The sequence below is a fragment of the Euprymna scolopes genome, chromosome 18, assembly GCF_053919585.1.
Source record: "Euprymna scolopes isolate OS-2025 chromosome 18, ASM5391958v1, whole genome shotgun sequence".
NCBI classification, from domain to species: domain Eukaryota; kingdom Metazoa; phylum Mollusca; class Cephalopoda; order Sepiida; family Sepiolidae; genus Euprymna; species Euprymna scolopes.
Window position 1 is genome coordinate 101,219,656 of NC_136499.1, and position 26,622 is coordinate 101,246,277.

Consider the following 26,622-nt stretch of genomic DNA (forward strand, 5'->3'; position numbering starts at 1 on the left):
ATTAACCCCTGAACCCTCGCACTATTTTGTGCCAACTCGCCATTTATGCTATTTCTCCATGATGCGACGCATTGACGCGATGCGTTCGCGCATAGTAATTTTTAGCAGACATTTGAAATGTTTTCAAAAACGAAATGTGGTTCATTTTTCTGTGTTACGTAGTTTTTGATGCTTGTTTAATTTATCTAAAAAATTAAGTTTTCACGAGCGATTTTTAATTTTCGTTTTTTTTGGGGGGGAGGGGGCAATTATAAAACTTGTACAATATTTAACAGGTGCTTCTGCAGTTTAATTTACCGTTTTTCCGTAAGTAACGCGCCGACATACACCGAGCAGAAGAACTTCACCCCCCCCCCCCAAATGTAAACAGAATTGTGAAAAATTAAACAGTTCTGCTCGGTGTATGTCGGCGCGTTACTTAAGAAAAAACGGTAAATCAAACTGCAGAAGCACCTGTTAAATGTACATTAAATAACCGCCCCGCCCCCAATGCTTTTGTAGACCGCTCGTGAAAACCTTATTTTTAATTAAAACTTCAATTAACAAAGCATAAAAACTACGTATCACAGAAAAATTAACCACATTTGTTTGAAAACTTATTTTAAATGTCTAAAAAATTCTTCCACGATGTGACAAGTAACCTTACTACGCGCGTCCATGCGCGAACGCATGTAATAGCATAAACGATGGCGGTGAGTTGGCACAAAATAGTGCGAGGGTTCAGGGGTTAATACTATGCAAACGGTAAATTTGCGACGGGTTTAAATCCGATTCGGGGTTTGTATTACTGTACACAGATTCGAAAAAGTTGTCAAAAAACACGTATATAACAAGTAAATGTTATCAAAGGCAAGATAAGTCACTTTTCTACCAAACTGGATATATTTTTCGTGTTTTTATTCAATGTAACATGTTTATTCAGCTCGAAAAGCATAGTGTTTACCGATGTATTGGAAAATTCAAAATGGCGCCCGACTGTCAGGGTAAGTTCGGGAAAAGGTGATAAATAAACTAGACAAAATACTGTTAGAAATTCGCTCAATATATGTTACTGTGACATAAGTTGACATATATTCGGTGGTTTTTTAATAGTATTTTGTCTGGTTCATTATTTATGACACCTTTTCCCAAACTTAGTGTTAAAGAGAGAGTCGGGCGCCATTTTGAATTTTCCAATACATCAGTAAACACTGCATGTTTTTCGAGCTGAATAAACATGTTACATTGAATAAAAATACAAAAAATATATCCACTTTGGTAGAAAAGTAACTTATCTTACCTTTGATAACGTTTATTTGTTATATATTTGTTTTTTTGAGAAATTTTTCGAATCAATGTGTACAGTAATACAAACCCCTAATATGAAAGTCTTATCGACGATAATCCGCAGAAAAAAACGTGAAAAGAAATTAATTTTACGGCAGGGGAATAAGCTCGTCAAGTCAGCCTTATTAAAAAAGGGGTGTTCGTGCACTTATCGAACCGCGCTATTTTTTTTTTCTTTGAATAGTATTCAAGTTAAAGTTTTTCGATACCTCTTAAATTAAATGAAAGTACAGAATAGTTACAAAACACTCCTCTGCCCATGTTAAGAATGGCTTTCTAAATAACGTTATTTCAGCACGGTGCAATAAGTGCTAAGTACCATTAATTTTTTTCTTTTTAAAGAAAAAGGTAGACAGTGAATTAGGGACCATTTTTCGATGGGGTTTAGCATCTCAAACCTATTTTCCAATTTGATACCGTGCTCAGAGCTATAAATAATATTTTTATTTGGAGAGCGGTGGGTTGGGGGGAGGGGATTCTACTCAAGTTATTCATTCTAAGAGTTTTAAAGTCATTATTACTCGCTCAGACATCTATATGTCAATAACCAACAAGTATTCGCATCGCCATATCAACTTCAAACATACACGGAGGAGGAAAAATCCTTTGTTTCTAACTACTCAGAATTAAGAAAAAAAAAAAAAAAAAAAAAAAAAATACGAATTTTCTTTTAGAAAAAAAAAAAAAGTTCCTGCTCAGTTTATTTTTGACCGCTTTCCTCTTTCAATTTTAATCTATTTTTATTTTGAAGTAGTAAAATTCCATAACCAACAAAACCATTTCTTGAAGAGGAATGAAGTGGGGGGGGGGGAAGAGAGAGAAAGAGAGAGACAGACAGACAGAAAATAAACATTGAAAATTAAACTAAAAGACAATTTAAATGCTATGTTTCAGATTATTTTTGTACTCCACGGATTGCTTTTGTAATTCCATTTATTATTCCTGCCAATATTGGCAACAGAAATTGAGATTTTTTTTTGGTTACATATTACAGTAATCCCATTCAAATTCCTCCATTATATATATATATATATATATATATATATTATATATATATATATATAATATATATAAATAATGTATATATATATAATATATATAAATAATGGATTGTTATTTTTTTTTTGTGTTTAAGTCTAATATATATTTTTTTTTAATTATTAAAAGTAATCTTATGCCATATTTGACCATGACATTTGTTTCCTTGTTTTTAAATTTCCAAATCGTTATAAATAAGACTTTTGCTGCAAATGAAAAAAAAAAAAAAAAAAAAAAAAAAAAAAAAAAAAAAAAAAAAGCATCTAGTCTTTTTTTTTTTTTTTCTTTTGTGTTTTAGAACGTCATAAAATATGGCTCCATTTTTATCTCCGGTGTTTTGTTGATCGAAGGGTGTGTGTACATTTTTAAAAAAAAAAAGAAAGAAATTTCAAGTGATAATTCTTTTTTATAATAAGTATGGAAAAGGGAATTTTTCCATTACGTTGGATTATTTCCATAATTATAATTTATAATTTTTTTTAATGCAAGTAAAGACATTCCAGTATTAGTTTTTTTTATAAGGTGGAGAGGTATTCCCCTCCCAAAGGATTGTTTTAAATTGTAGATTTATTTACAATTTATTTACATTTTTTTTTTTTTGCTATCTTTAAATCTTTTTTTTTGTTTGTTTGTTTTGTAGGGGAACAAGAGCTGGAGCCTTTCTATGTTTCTTTCATAAATTGTTATTTATACAACTTGAAATTTCAATAATTATGCCTCTCTTTGGAGAAAAAACAAGAGAGACTTTGTTTTTTCTATTTTTTCTGTTCCTTTCTGAATTTTAAAATTGGATTTTTGTGCTCTCTTTAGCGAGCAGCTGAAGCCTGCGTAACTGTTTGCTGTTGGACATTACTGGTCGCCTTTTGTTTCAACATTGTCCAGTCGAACGTATAATCGTACTGATAGTTGAGCGTGCGGAAGAGAATACGGAAAAGTTGCCGGAGGTACATATAATCGGGGGCCTCCTCGAAGCGCAGACCCCGACAGTAATTCAAATACATGGCAAACTCGGCCGGGAAGCCTTTGCAGAGGGCCTCGACGGGCGTAGACATTTTTTTCTCGCTGATCTTCTCGTATTTCTGCTTCTTAGTGGCTGCCTTCAAGCCCTGCCAGGGTAGACTGCCTCGGTTGAAGTACATGAGGACATAGCCGAGGGACTCCATGTCGTCCCGTCGACTCTGTTCGATCCCCAGGTGGGCATTGATGCTGGCATAACGGGCTGTACCCGTGAGGTTCTTGTCCTCACGGTAAGCGATATGTTGACGTGTCCTGCTGTCACGATATTTCTTTGCAAGACCGAAGTCAATCATGAACACCTTGTTGCAATGTCGACCGATTCCCATCAGAAAATTATCAGGTTTGATATCGCGATGGATAAAGTTCTTATTGTGGACAAATTCAACCCGACCAATCATCTGGTCAGCAATCATGAGAACAGTCTTCATTGTGAATCGCCTCGAACAAAAATTAAACAAGTCCTCAAGGCTCGGTCCCAATAAATCCAATACTAGAATATTGTAATCACGTTCTTGGTTATACCAGCGGGCGTGTGGAATACCAATCCCACCCTGTAAGATTTTATACAACTTACTTTCATACAAGAGTTGCGGGTGTCGAGCCTTGACGGATTCCAATTTAACAGCCACCTCTTCACCGTTCGTTATGTTGATTCCAAGGTAAATATCACCGAATGACCCACTGCCAATCTTACGTACAAGGCGATACTTCCCACCGACCAGAAACTCGTTTCTATCAAAAGTGGAATCCATATTGTTTTTTTTCTCTTTTTGAAACGGTTGTAAAAATGCTAGATTAATCGATTAGTTTGGTTTTTTTTTTTTTTTTTTCAGAAAAGATTAAAAAAAACTAGTTACAATACCCAATTTAGTGCGGCTGCCATCTTGGATAGTAGAAGGTACGAAATCAAGTCAACTGCCACGAAAAAAAAAATGACATCCAATAATAGTATAAAAGAAAATGGCGTCACGCATGCGCAACCGGAACTATAAGCTCCGCAGAAACGGTTTCACTTCACTTCCGGTCTCGTTGTTGTTATTATTATTATTATTCTATTTTTTGTTTTAATTAATTTTCATTTTAGTTTTAATAAGTTTGGTGAATCTAACTTAAATAAAAGAAATAAAATCGACTATATCTCAATAATAAAGCATTATTTATTTAATAATAATAAAAAAAAATCTACTAAGTCTGTTCGGAAAAATTTATGATCACTTTTAGTCACATGACATGCAAAACGACAACGTGATCAATATGCACACCGTCACGTGACAAGGGTCAAACATTTTAAAATTATTTATTATTATTATTGTTATTGTTTTTATTGTTATGATGATGATGATGATATTTATGTTATACCTTCCTCCTCTCATAGCCATTTTACTAAGTCCAGAATCCGAATGTTATCCTCTCTTCCTTTTCCCCACCCATTATATAATGAATTGAGATTTACTACGCACGAGTTAGACTGTCACTTTTAAAACGAATGAAGGGGAAGAAAAAAATCTCGATTGTTTGTAGGGTAGTCGTTCGTTAACTATCGATGAAATCTACTTTCCTCCAGTTAAAACCGTGATAGGGGAGCCGTATGGTGAATCAATGGACGTTTTGAATTATTTATTTATTTGGTTCTTATTTAGAATTCAACTTAATCAAAAAAGAAGAAAAAAAAAATACAGAAAAATCTTTATGGTGTACGTATCCACCATCATCACTGAACGAAGATGACATATTCCAAAAACCATATAAATTGATCAAGTAGTTTTTTTGTTTTTTTAACACAGAAAATCAAATTTTATGAGCAAGGGCAGATAAGTCCACAATATCAAGGGTAGATAAGTCCACAATAATTAAAACTTGAGGGCTCAGCTTTGTAATTCTAACGATTTTACATCCATCGCTTAAAATCGTTTAAAAATGTTTTTCTAGAAATAAAACTACTTGATCAATTTACGTCATTTGTGGAATATGAAATTTCCGTTGTACGACAGGTACATACATCATAAAGATCTGAGATCTTTATGATGTATATCTCTCTTATATATATATATATATATATATATATATATATATATATATATATATATATATATACTAGCTGTACCCGGCCACGCGTTGCTGTGGCTTAGTTTGTTAAAATGGAACACATGTGAAAGAAGAGAAAAGTTTGATTCTTTTTTTCAAGAGAATGTACAAATTATTTATTTTTTTTAACAGATGTTAAGAAAATAAACAGAAAAATACTTCCATCATTAATTATGCAAAAAAATAAATAAAATGTTGATTTAGTGTTTCAATATGCTTATAAATTACGATAAAACTTGCTGAGTATGCACTGTTTTACGGTTGTTGTAAAAATGGAACGGAAACTTAAATTTCGCTTCGTTTTAATCTTTCTTAATTTTTTAATAGTGCCCCCCCATACGAATATAATCAAAACAGTAACATTCAACAATTGTACTTTATGTATATAAAACACAAAATATTTATTAAAAAAAAAAATTAAAAAAGTTAATAACGAAAGGGAAATAATTGAATTTTTAAACGAAAAAGTCAGTTTACCTAACTTAATGCTATTTTTTTTAAGCAAGAAAAAAAAAAAAAGGTAAATATCCAGATACGCTACTACAGAACACCGACCATTCTAATTTGTTTTTTTAATAGGTAATTGAGGTCGCTGACAACGAATCTGATAGTCAAACTTGGGGCAAATTTACCGTTTGCATAGTATTTACCCCTGAACCCACGAACTTCTTTCCATCATTTTGCAGCATCCGTTTATGCTACGCGCATGCACGCTGTAGCATAAACAACGGCTTCACCAAGCAAACTACGTTGGGAGGAGGGGATTTTTTTTTTTCCACGACATAGAATTTTCTAATTTTCAAAAATACATTATAGCGCTTTTTGGGTGGAAAATTTAAAATTAGCTGAAAAAGAAATAAAATAAGAAAAAGAAAGCACACCAATAGTGTGGTGGGTAGTAGGTGGGGGGTAATTTATCTGTTTTTTTTTTTTTACCTGGAACATCGAATTTTCAAATTTTCCGTAAGTAACGCACCGACATTTACCAATTAGAACACCAATCTACATTTTCCGAAGATTTTATTTTTTTTTTATTTTTTTTTTTTTATTACATTTTCACCCCAAACAAGGCACATTGCCACTTTAATGTAGGGGGCTACTATCAGGGGAAACATCTACTGGGGTACTATGTAGGGATTAGGGCAGCGAGATGTTGGTTCACGTTGCACTTGAACTTATGCATGTCAGTACAGTTCGGGAAGCAGTGACCTGGAATGGAATTCCAAAGTCTAGCAGTTCTGGGGAAGAAACTACTGGAGTAGAAAGATCTTTTACATCTAGGGATCTCTACAGTGTGGGGGTGGGATTTTGCAGCTTGTCGGGTCTGTCGAGGGTGTTCACGTCGTGGGGGCACAAGTGCTTGCAGTTCTCCAGAGCATTCACCATTATAATACTTGTAGAACAGGCAGAGGGATGCAATGTTTCGACGATGGGACAGAGGCTGAAGTTTAGATGCCAGTTTAGGGCCTATCAGATTTGCGACTCTCTTTTGAACCCTGTCAAGGAGCGAGAGACTAGTAGCCGATGCACCGGCCCAAATATGACAGCAATACTCCATACATGGGCGAATAGTGGCCTTATAGAGGTACAGGATACTTTCGGGTGTTAGAAGTTTTCTAGCACGGTAGAGAGAGCCCACCTTCCTCGCAGCGGCCCTGGCAATGCCTTCGATGTAATTGTTCCAACTCATGTTTCCTGTGAACGTTAGGCCAAGGAGCTTGAAAGACGTACTCTCAGATAAAGAGTTGTTGGCCATTGCTATAGGTGGTAGAGAAGGTTTCTTGTAATTATTGAATGAGACCAGTTTTGTCTTGGTGGCATTGAACGTTACCATCCATTTTTGTCCCCATTCCACTACTGATTGGAGGTCATTCTCTAGTGTTTCTGCCATTACTTTAGATATATGTTCATTTGTTTTCCTGTCGTGCCTGCTATAGAGTGTGGTGTCATCAGCATATATACCCATCTCAGAGGCAATTTTGTCGGGGAGGTCATTTATGAATATCAGGAACAGCAGAGGACCAAGGATAGATCCCTGGGGCACTCCCGCATTTATATCATATTGTTTAGATGTACGACCGTCGAGGACAACCTGGATTTTTCTCTTATCTAAGAAGGATTTAATTATGTTAAGTATTCTACCAGTGATACCGTAAGATCTGATCTTCCTGAGGAGACCCTCATGCCATACCCTGTCAAAAGCCTTAGATATATCTAGAGCTACCGCTCTGCCCTCTCCCGCTTTGTCCAGTGAATGGTATATGCGTTCAGAGATTACAGTGAGGATGTCTGCCGTGGAACGGGCTTGTCTAAATCCATATTGATGGTCGGTCAGAAGTTTAGCATCTGTAAGGTGCTGGACTAGAGCATGGTTAATTAAGGTCTCAAATATTTTGGCAAAAAGTGGGAGGAGGCTAATAGGGTGATAATTTGATGGGTCAGTTCTTTCGCCAGAATTCTTGAATACTGGTACCACAGAAGCAGTTTTCCAACAGCTCGGAAAGCAAGATTCATTGGGGGGGGGGCGCCCCAACATCACCCCCCCCCAACAAATTAGAGTGGTCGGTGTTCTGTAGTAGTGTATCTGCATATTTACCAAAAAAAAATATTTAGGTTTGGCTATAAATTCCTAAACTCATTTCACCCTAAATAATTTAGGTGACTGAAATAGGAATCTAATTGAATCTTTAATTTCTTGAATAGTATGCGAGAATTAATTTTCCTTCGAGTTATATCGAATACATTAATACGGACTTTAGGGGCTTTTTTCGTAATGTTACTGTAAAAATTATTTTTTATTGTTACAAATTACGATGCTTTAAAAAAAGCAAAAATTAATTCTTGCGTTTTTTATTTACTACTGAAAACCATAACTTTAGTAAAGGTATTTTTTGTTTAAACAAAATAAAACATTTTCACTAAGAGTTAAGTAAAAATAATTAGTTCATTATATTCTGTGATCATTATTTGAAAAATACTGCAATTTTCATTAAAATTCGTTAATTTCCTGATTTTTGGTGAATTTTTAAGTAAAGGGAGGAGTCAAAATGTGTATACACTTTGAGCGTCGGCATTCATTTTGCGACCACGTGTCTTTAATTTAAATTAAAGTTCAATCACATGGTTACATCATCAATAATCATGTAATTAAACATATTGAAAATTTACCGATATTGTAAACACATTCTGTTTACATTAAGCCTGTAGTGTTTTTTTAGTGATGCAATGTTGTCAACTGCGATTTAAAAAATACCCGCGAGATCAGGAGAAAGAAATGTCCAGAAAATCGCTAGATTTTTAACTTATCGGCTGAAATTTTCAAAAATCGCTAATTTCCCCCCCCCCCAAAAAAAAACTCCATAATGTTCTGTGTTTTCTCACTATGGATTTGTATTACTGTACACATAGATTCGAAAAAGTTGTCAAAAAACAAATATATAACAAATAAATATTATCAAAGGCAAGATAAGTTACTTTTCTACCTAACTGGATATATTTTTCGTGTTTTTATTCAATGTAACATGTTTATTCAGCTCGAAAACCATACAGTGTTTACCGATGTATTGGAACATTCAAGATGGAGTCTGATTCTCTCTTTAACATGGTAAGTTTGAGAAAAGATGTTATAAATAAAAAACCGGATAAAATAATGTTAAAAACTCGCTCAATACATGTTACTGTGACATAGGTTGACATATATTCAGCGGGTTTTTAATAGTATTTTGTATAGTTTTTTATTTATAACACTTTTTTCCAAACTTATGGTGTTAAAGAGGGTGTGAGACGCCATCTTGAATTTTCGAATACATCGGTAAACACTGTATGTTTTTCGAGCTGAATAAATATGTTACATTGAAAAAAACACGAAAAATATATCCAGTTTGGCAGAAAAGTAACTTATCTTGCCTTTGATAACATTTATTTGTTATATATTTGTTTTTTGACAACTTTTTCGAATCTATGTGTACAGTAATACAATTTTTTTTTTTTTTTTTGCTGTTGTTTCTTGCTTTTTACACTTTTAGATCGTATTTTAAACTAAACTTCGGAGGTTGGAATGCCCCCCCCACCTAAAATGTACTTGGAAAAATCGATTGTATAGTGAGATTTAAGAATGGTTAGTGGAAAAAAAGGTGAAAAACAAAACAAATAATCAATAAATAATTGTTACCAAAGGCAATAAATGTTACTTTTTTTTTGAATGAGTTTATTTTATGTTTTAAAGTATTTTCAAGCGCTTTTCTTTATTTTTTAATAATCTAATGCGGGTATGTGGGTGCCAAATACCTTCAGATTTTCTAGAATTTCCCGCTAGATTGTAAACGAAATCTCCAGATCTAGCAGGAAAATCGCTAAATTGTAACACTGGTCACGTGACAGGAAGCGGTAATAAATAATTGTCCCTAAATAAAAAAAAATGGCCTCTCGGTACAAAGAAATCCACCTATTTATCATAGAAAAATTAAGTATAATGTTATAATTAAAAAGAAATATATAAAAACACACATGGATATAGTAAACATATTATACCAAAACGTGGAAGCCAGCCGTCCAGTGTTTTTTTAGACAATTAATTCCGAACGAACCAACAGTTACATTTTTATATATATATATATATATATATATATATATATATATATATATATATATATATATATATATATATATTAGGTTGAATTCTCAATTAGAACCATTTATTCATTAGGTAAACGCTGAGATTAGGGTTGGGACAGATTGTTTGAAAATGCAATTAAAAATTGAGTATAGTCGATAAAATTCGGCACTTCTACATTATACGAACAGTAACAGCTGTTAGGGGGCGATAACTTCAATTTCTTCTTGGTCAGACAAATTATAAATAACAAACAAGATTTTCTTCCGAACACATTTGAAAACATTTATTGTATGAAAATGTATCAATATATAATTGTAAAAACATTTATTGAAAAGTCGGGGTAAGTAAATATAATTTTAATAAAACAATTTTTTAACTAAAACAACATTGGATTTTTTTCCCGAAACATTTTTCAAATTGGTGATAGTGCAGAGAGTGATCCGCGCTATTTTTTAAATCGTATTTCCAAGTTTAATTAAAGTTTTATGTTTTTTTTTTTATTCAATTGTAAGGTTGAAGTATAGAATAGGTACAGAACACCCTCCCCTCCCCATTTTAAGAATGGCTTTTTAAATAATGACGTTATTATTTACAGATCACTCTCTGCACTAGTAGGTGTGTCAGAAATTTCGTGAAAATAGTGGATAATTCCACCCCATCTTTCCAAGCTTATAACTCCTCGAAAAATGTAATTCAAGCCCTAATGTTTTTTTCAATTAAAGGAGCAAGGACCAAGGTTTCATTAAAAAACAAAAAAAAAAACATGTTTTTTTTTAAAAAAGGTTTTAAACTTCGGACTTTACAGGTAAATTTCTAAAAAACAGTACTTTTTTTTGTTTTAAATTTGAATATATTATTTATTGACCTTTTCTCTTCAATTTGTGATATATAAGACTTTGGTATATAAATTAATTATTTACTTTTTAATAGACATTTCAAAATGGGAGGCGTGAATTATTCAACCCCCTGTCTTTCCAAGCTTATAACTCCTCGAAAAATGTAATTCAAGCCCTAATTTTTTTTTTTCAATTAAAGGAGCAAGGACCAAGGTTCCATTAAAAAGAAAAAAACAAACAACGTGGTTTAAAAAAAAAAAAGGTTTTAAACTTCAAACTTTACAGGTAAAATTCTAAAAAAACACTACATATTTTTTTTTTTTTAAATTTGAATATATTATTCATTGACCTTTTCTCTTCAATTTGTGAGTAAATTAATTATTTACTTTTCGGTGAATAAATTAATTATTTACTTTTTAATAGGCACTTGAAAATGGGGAGGGGCGTGAATTTAAAAAAAAAACGTTTGTCTAAAATATTATATTCGGTTTATTGGAAAGAACATAAAATTTCACATTGACCCTGAAAATATCGTAAAAATAGAATCAATAGAAAAATTTTGATAGATTTAAAAAGTTTAAAAATTGAAAAATATTGAGTTCGGAAAATTCATTACTGTTTTTAAAAAAATATATATTTCTATTACTTTTAAAACAACTTTAATAGTTTATTTTGGAAGTATAATCCATAAAGAAAATAAACAACCCACTTTTAACAGAGAAATTACGAGATTTTTATATTTTATTCGCAGTTTCGTGTTAGGGGTGTCAAAAATTCCTACAAAAATTCTGATACATCTACTGCACTAGTACCTTCAAATTAAAGCAAAATTGGATTTTTTGTTTAACAATTTAATAATTAAAAGAAACATTTTTCCAATTAAAACAACATTGAATTTTTGTTTTTAATTAAAGTAAAATTGTCACTGTAACAAAATATGATTTTAATTTGTTTTGTGGCACCTATTGAAGGGTCAACAATATATTAGTTTATTTTTAAATTAATTAACAATTTGAATGAAGAGAAGTGCCATCTGGTGACAGTTTAGTGAAACGTAAAAAAAAAAAATTGAAAAAACAATGAACACCGTCAGTTTAATGCAGAAATGCCTAAAATTCTTTTTTTTTTTTTTTTTTTTAGAGATTATGGCATGCTGAACATTTTGGGATTAAAATCTATTTAGTATTGCACTCCAATTTTCAGTTAAAAAAAAACGCTTTTTAATAAATAAATATCCGAGTATTATCACAGTTTTTCCAAAATGGTGGTATAACGAGTTTAATAGCAACAAGCAGAATAAGATGTACACGTTTTTTTTTCTTCTTTTTCTTTTTTTCCCTATTAATATGTTATAGTGGAGGTGGGTTATAAGGTTTGTTGTGCTGGAGTCTCTTTAAAAATCTGCCAAAAATCAGTTAATTATCTAATCAATATGAGATTTTCACCGATTATTAAGTGAAGAACAAACTTGTAGGTGTAACTTTTTTTTTTTCATATTCGAGAAATATATATATATATATATATATATATATATATATATTTCTCGAATGTGAAAAAAGATACACCTACAAGTTTGTATAAAGAACAAAGAATTAATAAAATATGTTTAAAACACTTTAAGAAGAGTTAAAAACATATTTAATTTTCAAAAAGGAGACACAAATTAAGTGAATTCCTCTTAATCCGCGGAGTTTCAAAAGAAATATTTTCCTTCTCATCAGAGAGTAGGAATTAGCAAAATACGGAATCGGATTTTGCTTGCAAAAGTATTTAATGAAACTACAAGTAAGCCATAGAGCTTACTTGGTAAAAGTTAAAAAAATAGTGAAGCAGAGGGAATAGGGAAAAAAAGAAAAATGATTTCACGTGAATGGATGATCGGATGAAGAGTAGAATATCCAATAATGGTAAAATCTAAGAAATGTTGGTTAAAGTTCGGTATCCAGAAGTAATAATCCAAAGCAATTGAATTACTGGAAGATATTTTGATGCTATCCAAGAGGCAGAATTCCGTGAAATAATTCACAAATGGGTACAAGGAAAAAAGGGCAAGTTTAAAATATTATTATAAAAAGAAAGATAAATTGTGTGTAGAATGAAGAAATGGAGATATTTTAAGATACTTCTGCCGAGGTCGACTTTCTAAATATGATTAAATAAACAGAAAAGATGAGCAGTAATTAAGTTATTTTTAGAATAGAAAAGGCAATGTCACAATGACCTAGACAAAATAACGTTAAAGTGGTGCAAGAATTAAGGCAGAAAAAAAGGAGCCAACAAGTAATGACTTTAAAATTAAATTATCAGCAGGAGTCACAAGATTGATGCAAATCAATTGTGTGGGATGAGTAGTCATAAAATATAGATTGTTTCTAAGTTAAGAAGATGACCTCCAATCTGTAGTGGAATGGGGACAAAAATGGATGGTCACATTCAATGCTGCCAAGACTTCAATAACTACAAGAAACCTTGTCTACCACCAATAGCAATGTCTAAGAATACACTGCCTGAAAGTACTTCCTTTAAACTCCTCAACCTAATGTTTACAGGAAACATGAACTGGAATATATACATTGAGAGTATTGCCAAGGCTGCTGCAAAGAAGGTGGGCTCTCTCTACCGTGCTAGAAAATTCAGTAGAGATCCCTAGGTGTAAGAAAGCCTTTTACTCCAATAGTTTCTTCCCCAGAACTGCAAATCTTTGGAACTCCCTTCCGGGATACTGCTTTCCCAACTGTACTGATATGCAGAAGTTCAAGAGTAATGTGAACAAACATCTTTCTACTCATCTCCCTTTATAACGCCCTTGCTAATTATCTCCGATAGTAGCCCCCTACTTCAAAGTGGCACTTGCCCTGTTTGGGGTGGAGATTGAATAAAAAAAAAAAAAGAAAAAAGTTAAGGGCTATGAGTTTAATGTGGAAACGTCTATATCTAATAGATTGGGAAGGGTATTTAAAGTTGTGATAATATATATTATGGAAATATATATATATAACTACTTCATTTACTCACATAAAATTAATATACGAAAGTATAGATTTATGCATAAACTTTAAGTATTTACTTCAAAAGTGCTCAATACGTAGGTAGAGCTAGTTAGTAATTTATAAAATATATATGACGATTAAGCTACACTGAATATTCAGCGTTTCATCCACTCTAGGATTCGTCAGGCTTATGCGCAAATTGTGTGGTTGTTTATCATTTTTATATGGTCCTCTTCTGTTGCGTTTTTATATGGTCCAGAAGAGGACCATATAAAAACGATAAACAACCACAAAATTTGCGCATAAGCCTGACGAATCCTAGAGTGGATGAAACGCCGAATATTCAGTGTAGCTTAATCACCATATATATTTTATAAATTACTATATATATATATATATATATATATATATATATATATATATATATATATATGTATAAAATAAATAAATAAATAAAGATTTAAAGGGGATAAAACAACATTTATAAGGAAGAAATTGGCCAGCATCCACAGGCTCCGCTATAAAGCAAAAACTGAGAACTGTACAAAAATAAATATATATTTACACAAGTGTGTATGTAAATGCACATAGCAATGTATAAGTAAACATACATACAAAAACATAAATGTATAGATGGATATATTTAATTGATTGGAATGTTTATTGAGATAAGTATTATTTATTAATTTTATTTATTGCAAACCAATATCCTCAACTAGAAAGATGAGGAAAATAGTCTGTAAAAATCAAAATTAAGATGAGATGAACATAATAACATGCGCGCATGGATATACTCAAACGGAGACTGTAGATGCGAAGCTGGCCAAACATAAAAGAAATAAAGAACTACAATTAAAATTATAAAGCTATAAAGTGCTAAGAAAGTATGTAGAAAAGATTTATAATATCATGGGATTATGTATCTGAAGGGTTAATATAAGAGCTTTGTAATTTCAAATTTGCCATATTTAAATTTGGTCATATGTTTGAAATAGGAGATTAGTTCACTTTTAGAGTTTATTATATTGCTACTTTGAGGGTAAGTAATTATTGTTATAGCTTCAGCTGTGCAGAGGTGACATGACTAGAGCCTGGAGTATAAGACAACCTTTTTTAGGCTAGTCCATTTAATTGAGAAGGGAATATTAGACTTAAGTTTTTTAAGTAGTTAGAGAAGTTCCTTGGTTATTATTAGAATTTCGGTTGTTAAAAGAAGATGTGTTGTTTGATATTCTTTTCTTTATTAAAGTTGAAGTAGTGCCGATATATGTATGTGCTTTATTCTAATAGCGTGAGAAAAAAAATGGCCAAAATCACCTGGTAAATCAAAATTGTGAAATATGAAATGTCAGGCATATGAAATGAAACATGTGTTCTGGCTGTCGACGTTCATTTAACTGGAATTTGAATAAAAAAATAATAAAATTAATAAAATCAACTGTTGTTTTTTTTTTCCTTTTTTTGACACTGAAAAGGATTTATTGCGTGCATCTTTTTTTCTGTCTTCTCTTTCTGACTATTTATTACTTATGAAGAAGTGGTAAAAAGGCAAATATATAACAAATAAATGGATATTTTTTTACGATATGCCCTAGTGTAATATAAACGTACTCAACCTCCCCATGTTAAAAACTAGAAAAATTTTTTTAATATATTTCTTCTTTTTTTCCTCTTCTTTCTTTCTCTTGAGTTTGTTTCACTGCTGCTGATGTTGGTCATGTGACTAATTTCTGCCTGTTGATTGGTTGAACTGCACATTCCTGCATTTTGTGATAAAATTCAAGCCGAGGTTGGCAGTTGGAGCTTCACACTTGGAATGTGTTGACGTGCAATGTTCTCTCCATTTAAGTAGAACATTAAAATGTTGAAGTGAACTTGTCTAAGTTACCTGGCGAAGTTTATAATGTTGAAGAGATTTCGTCTAAGTTACCTGGTGAATTCGCATCTCACTGAGAGAAATCTACTTCAAGTAAATCCAAGAAATCTGTTGAGGACTTGACAGTTAAATATGTCAGAGAGCAGACACATGTAGGAAATATTCTCACTAGGAAAGATTGAATATGCTGTGGAAGTGTCTATCACTATAATTAGGTACTTTCTTCTAAGGCCTGAAGAAAACAGAATCATCTCAAGTTGCAGTTTTTCCAAGTCAACTGAAAAGAATATTTTTATCCTGACCGGGCGCAAAGAAGGAACTTGGAATTTTTTTTTTTTTTACCTAACTCCTAGCCTAATCAGAGAACGTTATTATACAAAGAACTATGTGTATTTTTTTTTGTTTTAGATTATTCCTTCAGGAAAATGAAAAAATAAATTCCTTGCTATAAAAGAACACTCTTGGAACATTATTTTCGGATAATAAGTTATATTTGTCTGCAGATATTCCAACTGATCTACACAAGTGGACTTTTATTTTAAAATGGATGACATTACCAAATGTAAGCTCAAATTGCGACCTAAGGGAGCAAACCTTTTTTGACTTTGCTAAAGTATTTTGAACTTTCTAAAAAGAATCCTCTGTGACATGATGCGGACCGAGCGATGCCGAGTGACCTTGCTAGTCGACACGAATTCAGAGGAATTCGCACGGCTGAATTCTGATGATGATGATGATGATGATGGTTTGATGTTGTTTTAAACAGAAATGTCTATGGGATTTGATCAGAAGGAAAAAAACAAATAATTGTTCTTATCTTATTGCTATTGTATATCCGTTAACAACGAAAAAGTTGTTTTTAGACCCTCTGTTGAGCGATATGAAGAAATCCAGAGATTCTTAAGTTGATAGCTTGGGGTGGGAATCGGGGGTGAGAAGTCGCCACCAGGCATTGTTCGACCTGGGGGTGACTAACAGTGCAATGAGGGTTAAAAATGGGGATAGATAAAGCCAAAAGGAGGAGTAGAAATTAGGGAAAAAGAGAGGGAGGAAATTCAAAAGAAGAAAAAGGGAGTACAAATTAATAGGATAAAAGAAGAGAGGGAGAGAGGAAAGGGAAGAAAAAGAAAGAATAACTCCAAAAAGGGGGAAGGAGGAATTACTGATTTGATAAAAACAAGACACTTGGCTAATTGGTGTCTTTTGTTCGCTGATCCCTTTCCGTTGACTGACGGTAGATGAAGAACGGAGAACTTGGTAAAAGAAACAAAACTGCCAGCACCCTAAGTTGCATGACTAGGCCAGTGTGTAACTATCATTTGTAAAGTCAAAGACAATAATCAATTCTATGTTAAGAAAAACCAATTAAGTTTTGACTTTTTTTTCTTTGATTGGAACACCATTGTGAATGCAATATATTTCTCCGATAGCCCAGGTGACGGTTGGAAGCTGATTTGAAAGCGGAACCGAAGAGGGACCGACGACGATGGCAAAGACGAATTCGACCACTAGACGAAACCACGGGTAACGCCACAGGTATCGGCTACGGGTGCATTTCAATCACGAGCCTATGCACCTGAGCTGAGCTGCACTGGAGGGGTTACACCTCTGCTGGTTGAAATCTCATATCACAGCAGTAAGTAAAAAGAAAGCCTTTCTTTCTATCTTTCATAATTGTTACCACACAAAGAACTTTCTTTGAAGCTGAGAGCAAAATCTTAGCAGCAGACAGCTCATGAACTTTTCTTTTGGCTCTAAGTTTTTTTTCTTTCCTTAACAAAATTGTTTGTTTCTATCCACCAAGTCTTTTCTCTTTTTCTTGTTACTTTTCTTCATCTTTGAATTGGTAACATTTTTATATGTCAAAGTGATATTCATTGAAAGTGATCATAATAATTTTGACACTCTGCTAAGATTTGTGTGAAATCTGATAAAAAAAGGGGGGGGGTTCTACTAATAGTGGAATTTTTTCCATTTAGAAATTAGGTTCCTCTTCTCCTGAATTAGTTTTGGTGGTATAATCACATTCAGTTTATCTCACAGTCTAATTTGCTCTCTGGTCTTTTTTCTAACCTTTGCCAGTTTTGTTTCCCTGATTAAATTTTAACGTTTTTTTTTTTAATTCTTTTTTTTGAGCACCAAGAAGCAGGTTACGTCATTGGCTCTCCTTTTAAAGAAATCTGTAACCACTGGGAGTTGTTCAATTACTCCCTTCCTCTCCTTGTTATCTGTCGTATCTTTCTTGGTCACTCCTTTCTCATTCTCTCTGTCTCTTATGTCGGAATTTTATTTTTTTATGGACCTTGCCATCAACAGTGCAAAAAGGAAGGGGGGGGTCAGCATTTTAGCCAACCTGCAAAGTTCACTTAACCCCTACCCCCTCCTCATCTTGACCTCAACTAGCAGTCGTTGGAGCCTGAAGGCCCCCTTTCAGCTGGCGAATGTGGGTGCGTCTCTGTCTGTCTCTCTCTCTTTTATGTCATTTTCATTTAAGTCCCCGCGGACATTTTTCTCTCCCCCTCTCTCTGTTAATACCTTTCCTTTTTTTTGGTAGCCATCAGCATTGCTTAACGCTGATTGGCTGTGCTATGAAGACAATCCCAATCAACTTTGTGAGACGCTTTTCAGATCAGTTCCAAAGAAGACATCGGACAGTGAAGTCTTATTTTTGGAATTCCGTCGGCCCCAGCGACGTAAAACACTCAACTTCTTCACTAAGGCCCTTATTAAGTGGTTGAAATTGGTGTTTCAAAATGCACCATTTATTGAAGAAGTTCACCCCTTTCAGAGAAAGGGAAAAGAAAAAGAAACCAACCCTTTCAGAGAAAGGGAAAAGAAAAAGAAAGAAAGAAAAAGAAACCAACCATTTCAGAGAGAGGGAAAAGAAAAGGAAAGAAAGAAAAAAAACCTACCCTTTCAGAGAAAGGAAAAATTATTTCTGGGGTATCTGAAGAAAGATAACCCCTTTTTCTGAAAGCTATACTTTTAAACCTTTTGAAGGTTTTGTTTGTTTGTTTGACAAAAAAAAAGGAGACAGAGAAGAAGAGAGAAAAAGAAAAGAACTTTAAAAGAACCTCGCATGATTTTTTTTTTTTTTAGGAAAGAAAGAGAAAAGAACGAAAGATTGAATTTAAAGACTTGAAAAAAGAATATTTTCTATTAAGTCCTCGCGGACATTTGTCTCCCCCCCCCCTCTCTCTCTCTCTCTCTCTCTCTGTTAATGCCTTCCCTTTTTTCTTGGTATCCATCAGCATTGTTTAACACTGATTGGCTGGACAATCCCAATCAACTTTCTTCAGCCATTTTCAAATTACTTCCAAAGAAGACTTCGGACAGTGAAGTCCTGTTTTTTGGAATTCTGGCGGGCCCAGTGAGTGACGTAAAATTCTCAACCGTCCTTAAGAGGTTGAAATTGGTGTTTCAAAAAAAAACAAAAGACAAAAAAGAGACAAAGAAAAAGAAAAGAACGTTGAAAAAACTTTGCAACCTGCATGTTTTTCTTTTCAGAAAGAAAGAGGGAAAAAAAGAACTTTTTGTTGAAGGACTGAATTTGGAGAATATTTTCTATTTTGTATGTGCTTTTCATTTAAGCCTTTCTTTCAAGTAAGAATTGTTTTTTGTATTTGTATTTTTTACTTCATGTGTTACTTTACAGGTTTTTAAAACCTGAGCTTAGGAAAATATAAGCAACCATAACCCAGAAATAGAAAAATTCTACATAGGTAGTACCTCAATGATCTTCAAAAACAGATTCTATGGTCATACACTGTCAATGAATAATAAAGTGTATCGAAAATCTGAGAGGTTGACAATGAAGTCAATGAGTGATTAATTGGAGTATAAATTGTTCCTACGAGACTGGAGCATAAAGAGACGTATATCATTTGCACATTATCCCCAAAGTAATGTCTGAGCTGAAACAACCAAAAGAATGCTCATGAACTGCATTGATGGCTACGGCAACATACATCATGATTGGGTAACACAGGCGATGATGACTCATAGGAACATGCCCTACCAGTTGCTAAATTCCCTAGAACCACCTGGTCTGCCACCCCACATGTTCCGATTTAGCTTGGAGCATCTATAATGCTCATTCGTAACCTCATACCATCAAAGCAATGTAACAGCATAAAAATGGCATTAAATCAACTCCCGATGGTCGGGTAATACTGCTATCATGACCTCGTATTATCACCAGCTGAAATGTTATATGGTCGAACAATAAGGGATCACCTCCCTATACTTTGTGAGAAACACCGAATTTACGATCGGTGGACAGAAACTAAAGAATAAAGAGAAAGGATGATGGCAAAAAAAAAAACAATAATAAAATATTAAAGAGAAATGATCCAACTACAGATACTAATAATAGTGATAACAGAAGGACCTGCAATTGCCAAAGACTGACTGAATGCCCACTAAGCAATAATTACCTCACATATTCAGAGGTATACCAGGCTAAAATATGCATCGTAAAAAACCCAGAAATAGAAAAATTCTACATAGGTAGCACCTCAATGACCTTTAAAAACAGATTCTATAGTCATACACTGTCAATGAATAATAAAGCATATGCTACGGACACCTCACTCTTGGCACACTACAGGAAGTTAATAGAGGCGAACAAAATACCTTTAGTTGAATGAAAAATACTTAGGAAGGCTAAAGCATGGAGTTCATTAAGTTCATCCTGTTACCTATGTTTACCAGAGAAACATGATATTATTAGTTTTAAGGACTGTGAAAAATTATTCAATGTAAAAGTAGAATCGGCTATAAGTTGCAAACACTTTGGAGGCTATGCTTTAAATAAGATGTAAAAAATGAATAATAATCCCCTAATAGTAGTAATACTGCAATTCATAAACCCTCACTCCCAATATCTTAATTAATTAATAAATGGATGAACCAAGAGAAGAGTTGAAAGGATACAAAATAGTGCCGATACACCATAAATTAATAACTATACTTACTAAAAACTGACACACCTCTAATTAATAACTACACTCACCAAAAAAGCATCAAAGAATAAGCTAGCATAAATAACTTAGCTAAATTAAGGAAGGAGCCATCCTGTTGTTACCCCTCAACATTATCTCAAGTGCTACCGCTGAATACTAAACTAAACAAACAGAAACGCAATATGCCACCAACTGGATAAAGGTGAGTGCACTTTGCATACTTACTAATTAAACACCTGAAAAACGATTAACTAAAATAATTTATGGGTCTAGCATGCTTGTAATTGGAATGTTGATATATATGTACAAGAAGTATTATCATGAAGCGGCGTTACATAAGAAAACCAACCACATAATTGATCCCAAACGATAACTAAGTACTCTAACTAGTTCTTTGATACTGTTTAGAGCACAATTGAACCATGATACTTGACTTCTACATTTTAAACTTCAATTCAAGATTTTATATATAACAAGCCAAAAACTATATGGTCCCCCGACTGATACCGTTGTCATGTTTTTGAATAAAAGGTAATGAATCAACTTTAGTAAAAGTCCTATAGCCACAAGGTATTGCTTCTGTAAAAGTTTTTTTTTTTTTAATTATTTTGTAATTCTAAATGTTAAATTCTTGGAGGTGTTTTCACATTTGTTATTTTATCAATATGAAGTAAATGAATGAAAATAGATATAAAGTAATCACACATTAAAGCACAAAACAAAGTGATCACTAAATGGGCTGGGAAGCCACAGTACTCGTGAAGAAGAAAGTTCTATATCAAGAATTAAGTCCAATATACCACCTTCCATTGAATGGTGTAATTTGAGCGCTGAAGAAATTGTTGAGATCCATTAAGGGATTCTATTAGTGCCACATTGTTTGCATGAAGCAACTGAAATCATCCAACAAAAGTACCCTTATACCAATAGGCAAGTTGTTGCTTTCATTCATGAGGAGACTTAAAAAATTCCCTAGTGAGCCATGTTTGCAGTACATGAGCATACAACCAATCACATGTATTAAAGTTCAACCTATGAATATGTGGGAGTTGAACACTCTCAGCCCAACTCGATTATCGCCCTTTAACTCAGAAGAGCGACCTAGCTACGTCACTTCCTGTTCCTCATATTTCACCCTCTTTTCTGCGGAACGCTCAAACAATCAAGATGTGATGAACCACCGCTCCGGTGGGAGCCATGAGCCACCACCGCGTCCTGACTAGACAGTCACCGCAAGTAACGTTACTTATCTCTCAATGAACTCTTATTCTTCCTATCACTTCCTATATATCTTTCCTGTATATATTTATGCAAATAAATTGCATTTGTTTCGTTGATATATAACGGTATATTTTCGTCTTCATTATGCGACCTTTCGCCTTTTCAATTTCTTTACCATTAAATACAACCATTTCACCATAATACACATCGGGACGGGATCGTCTAAAACACGGCAGACCGTCCTGTCCCCAACAAATATATAATCAATATTTGTAAAATCGTTTTTACAAGAGTTACTTCCCCTGTACATGAAGCCAAAATCAGTCATAGAACTGTTAACTATTTTGCCCATTTATAGACGTAAAACATTGGGCTAAAACAGCCAAATGACACTGTTTCATGACAAACCTGCTAGTATATATATATATATATATATATATATATATATATATATATATATATATATATATTCAAGAAAAATTTATATTTAACTGATTCCATAACATATTTAGCTAAAGAAGTAAGAGGTTTATCAGATCAAGAATTTGATTAAATTTTGAAAGTACACAAGTGGTTTCTGTATCTTTCTTTAAAAGTAGCAACAATGATCCAACACACGTTTTAGTATTATTTCCAGTAATTACACTGTAATGCTGTCTCTTTGTCGGAACCCAAGTACCTCAGCGGTGTAGCTAATCCCGCGAAATTCAGACCCCAGGCCTATCTGATTGCCACAATATCTATGGACCCTGATTACATTAGCAATATGTCCACTAGTAAATATCAGGGCTGGTATATGTCTGTGTTTAGATGGATAATAAAATGATGCAATAACCATGTAAAAATGGCAAATAAAAAGTTGTTTTGGTTAAACATTTATTTCTGCGCAAAATGGTAAAAGCCAGTTAACTTATGATTTCGATTGATGAAAAAGAAACTGTCAATTCAAAGAGAGTTTAATATTTGACCTGCAGTTATGAAATCATATTTGGCCTTGGAAAGTCCATTGGGTTGGAGAGTTCGATTGAAACAATTATTTTTAAATTATTTATTAAAGATTTGCTTCCACGCAAAAGGGAAAAATGTCATTTCGATTAACAACAAAAAAAAAAAAAATGTCAACTCAAAGAGAGTTGAACATTTGACCTGTGGTTATGAGTCAATCGGGTTGGTATTGACGATTAACCCATTTGCTTCTGCACTAGTCGATGTGGCACTTGTTGATTGGTCGATCGAGGAGGGGTTGTACCCCTGCCAGCCACATTCTCAGGATAAGTAGCAGTGCAGAGCTGTTTTTCGGCAGTTGTCAGAGTTCCATCAAAGTTTGGCAGAGAGTGAGAATTTGTGTGTGGAATTGGAACTCAGGAGCCGAACTCAAATTGGAGTAAGATTCAGTGTTCTGTGAATTAGCAACTCAGAAAATTCCAGACAAAACCCTCGTACTAATTCAAAACAAAAAAAATATTTCCCTAACATCGTAAAAGAATGTCAAAAGCTTGAATTTTTTTTTTATAAAATAGTTACCACTTATCAAAGCTTGGAGGCCACTCGAGGATAAGGGTTAATGAGTGTACAGTAGTCAATGAGAAACTGTTGTAGTAATGGTTAGTAGTAGAAATTTAGTAAATTGGATTACTTAAGTGGACGGCTCATCAAGAAATTGTTCATGTTGGACCATATTGTAGTCAGCTGGAAAGCAGGAAAATAGAACAGAGTTCCACAGGTATGCGGTTCTAAGAAAGTTCTGTGAATTAGCAACTCAGAAATTTTGGGACAAGGCCTTCATACTAATTTGAAACAACAAAGATATTTCCCTGGCATATCGCAAAAGAACATCAAAAGCTTGAATGAATTAATCTAAAAAAAATAAAAGAGAACCCCAGAAAAGCAAAGAAGAAAAAAACAAGAAAAAAAGATTTAAAATAACATATACAAACACTGACTATTATTTTAGATCTGCAACAGTGGCAAAAGTTAAATTGAATGTGTTAAATACATTTGTTCTGTTATAAAATAAAACATATCTATATATCTATAAAAGTGAAAGTGTCTGTCTGTCTGTCTGTCTGTACATTTCCCTACACAATAACTTTGTCAATATTCAGTCTACAGACTTGAAATTTTATGTACAGGGTACTGAGATTTGGGAAAATCTTTGTAATCCGTTTTCGGCCAGAAATTTGGCTGTTAAGGGATCAAAGTTCAACGATTTGGCCTTTGAGAATTCTACCAAACTCCTCTGCCAATTTTGAGTATAAACAATTGAAATTTTAGATATAGGTTCCTTGGACATGGATCTAACTTAATAACTTGCTTTGAGCCCAAAACAATAAATGTTAAGTGGTTATAATAGGGGTCAAAGTTAAAAAAAATTGACGGTCTCTACCAAATTACTCCGACAATTTCTGGTCTAAACATTTAAAATTTTACATAAAGAGTATTTAGAGATAGGGCAAGCTTTTTAATCGGTTTGGGTCGAAAATTTGAGCACCAATATATAAATGCATGTATGTTTGCATGTCTGCCTAAAACTTTTGACAGAGGCGACGGATTTTCACAAGATCAGTATTATTTTGAAGCTTGGCCTTTCAGACGACAAATATCGAAAAATTGGCTAAAAACATTAATTTCTTCACCTTCAACTGGGCACATTTCTACAGGGACGGGTCGCTTTTTAGCTGACATTTTTGAAAGTCATCCCTTTTTTCGACTGTCTAGCCTTAATTTAAACCTACGTCATTTCCGGTTTGGCGGTGGTCATAACAGCAAAGACGTCAAGTTTTTTCCCATTCTTTTCCTCCTTCGTGGTATGGGTTCGAGCCTGCCTTCCTGCAACCACTTTTTTTTCTTTTTTTTGCTCAACATACACCTCCAAACACCCGGGCAACGCCGGACTGATCTGCTAGTATAATAATAAAAGGAAAGAAATTACTGAACAGAGTTTTCTCTGTTCAGTAATTTCTTTCCTTTTATTATTTGAGTTGCTGACCTGACTGTAACTAAAATTGTTTTGAAATATATCAATTGAACTGTCACCATGACAACTTATGCCATTATTTTGCCTTCATCACTATAACAGCGAGTATGGCTTCTGTTTGTTTTGTTTTCTTTCTCATTTTCCTCTTGCCATGAATAACGACATATCAACCCGCTGAGCGAACTTTCTTTCAACAACGACAACGTTGCCCAGCACAGAATTGACAGATACATAAAGCAGCTTCTTTTTCTTAACCTAACGACATGGAGTCCGATCAAGGAACTATTTTTTTTTTTTTTTTTGTGTACAAGTTTATGGCCAAATACGTGTGGTGGTTTCCACTAAAAGAAACCGTGCACCAAAAAAGGATCCCAATTCCAAACGCAAAAACCACAGCCGACGACCCCTTGACAAGTACTTCGACATGAATAATTATCCCATGGAACTCTGAATGGTACAATTCCTACTAGAATAATAGTCATAACTTTTCCAGCTTCAATTTGATATGACACATGAATATAAACCTCCAACAGATGACACCGTACAGTACTTTAAAGACACAGAAACAAACACAAATCAAGAATGAAAAATGACGACCAGCACTGCAAAGCTACTGTGTCTACAACTAAGTCTGCCGGACAAGTATAAATACAGGGATTTTTTTCAACAAGCAGTCAGTCGCGGCTAGATCGCTGCACGGCAAGGTTGGGTCTGTCAGCGGCCCAACCCAACTCAGTAGCAGCAGTCGTGTCTACACAGAACAGGTTAGACTACCTCCCCGACAATGACAAATCCAGCAGTAGCAGCAGCCTCTTGCCATCGACCCACTTGATAGCTGAACCCAGTAGCAGCAACCACTCACCATTGATGTGCTTGATTCCCAACAGTCCAGCTTCTCAAGCCAGCATGTATTCCCCGTAGCCACTAGCGATGACCTCGTAGCCATGTCAGTTCAAACACCAGCTGGATTCCAACTCTCAGCCTGAGACCTCCTTCCACCATTCAGTTTCTTTAGGAAAAATAAACCTGAACAGATTCATATTTGTTCCCGACGGTATCTACTGCGTTTGTCATCTCTTCTTTGCCATTGTCGTTTTTCGTCTTTTTCTTGCTTGTGTCATCTTTTAGTTGTAGGGTCAATTGCCACCAACATTCGGCCCCGCAACATATGTGTCATAACCACTAGAACTTTTTGTAACCATCAGTTGTAATTTTGTGACCCTTTTCATCCGTTACATGTTACATTTATATACAGTATTTGAAATTAAGCAGTTTCCACATAATGGGGAATTATTCTTATTTCTACAATTACAGTTATTTTCAGTTACATTAGTAGTATTAATAGATCTGTCATCATCATGTGCACAATATGCACATTGTATTTTAGTTCTATTATATTCTATTATAGATGCAGCTAGATTTTGGGAAGTAGAAAAAGATGGTTTACTAGTATTTTTATTAAAGAGCTTACCCAATTTACTTTTTCTAGGAAGTTCCTATCAATGGTGCTATAAAAAATTTTGGAATATCCGGAAGAACATGCTTACTGTATGGTGGATATATATTAGATATTGATTATGTAGTACAGCTGACATCTATTTAATGTAACTGCCTTCAGCCTCAATCACCACCTTGATATGTATCCAGAACTGGGAACATGCCTTTTCCACAAGTGTT

At 33.8% G+C, this 26,622-nt stretch overlaps 1 protein-coding gene and 1 pseudogene across 2 annotated transcripts in view; both read right to left on the bottom strand.

Moving 5' to 3' along the window:
* The window catches only part of LOC145297718 (casein kinase I pseudogene), a 95,676-nt pseudogene that overhangs the window by 35,555 nt on the left and 33,499 nt on the right, over positions 1–26,622 (bottom strand). The gene's annotated exons all lie outside the window — the stretch shown is intronic.
* LOC145297719 (casein kinase I) lies at positions 2,208–4,392 on the bottom strand. Its single transcript, XM_080143931.1, has one exon. The coding sequence runs from the start codon at positions 4,131–4,133 to the stop codon at positions 3,171–3,173; it is 963 nt and encodes a 320-aa protein (XP_080000057.1). The 5' UTR covers positions 4,134–4,392; the 3' UTR covers positions 2,208–3,170.

What these genes read in the sequence shown, in the direction of transcription:
- LOC145297719 (XM_080143931.1), bottom strand. Translation starts at nt 4,133, where the DNA reads ATGGATTCCACTTTTGATAGAAACGAGTTTCTGGTCGGTGGGAAGTAT.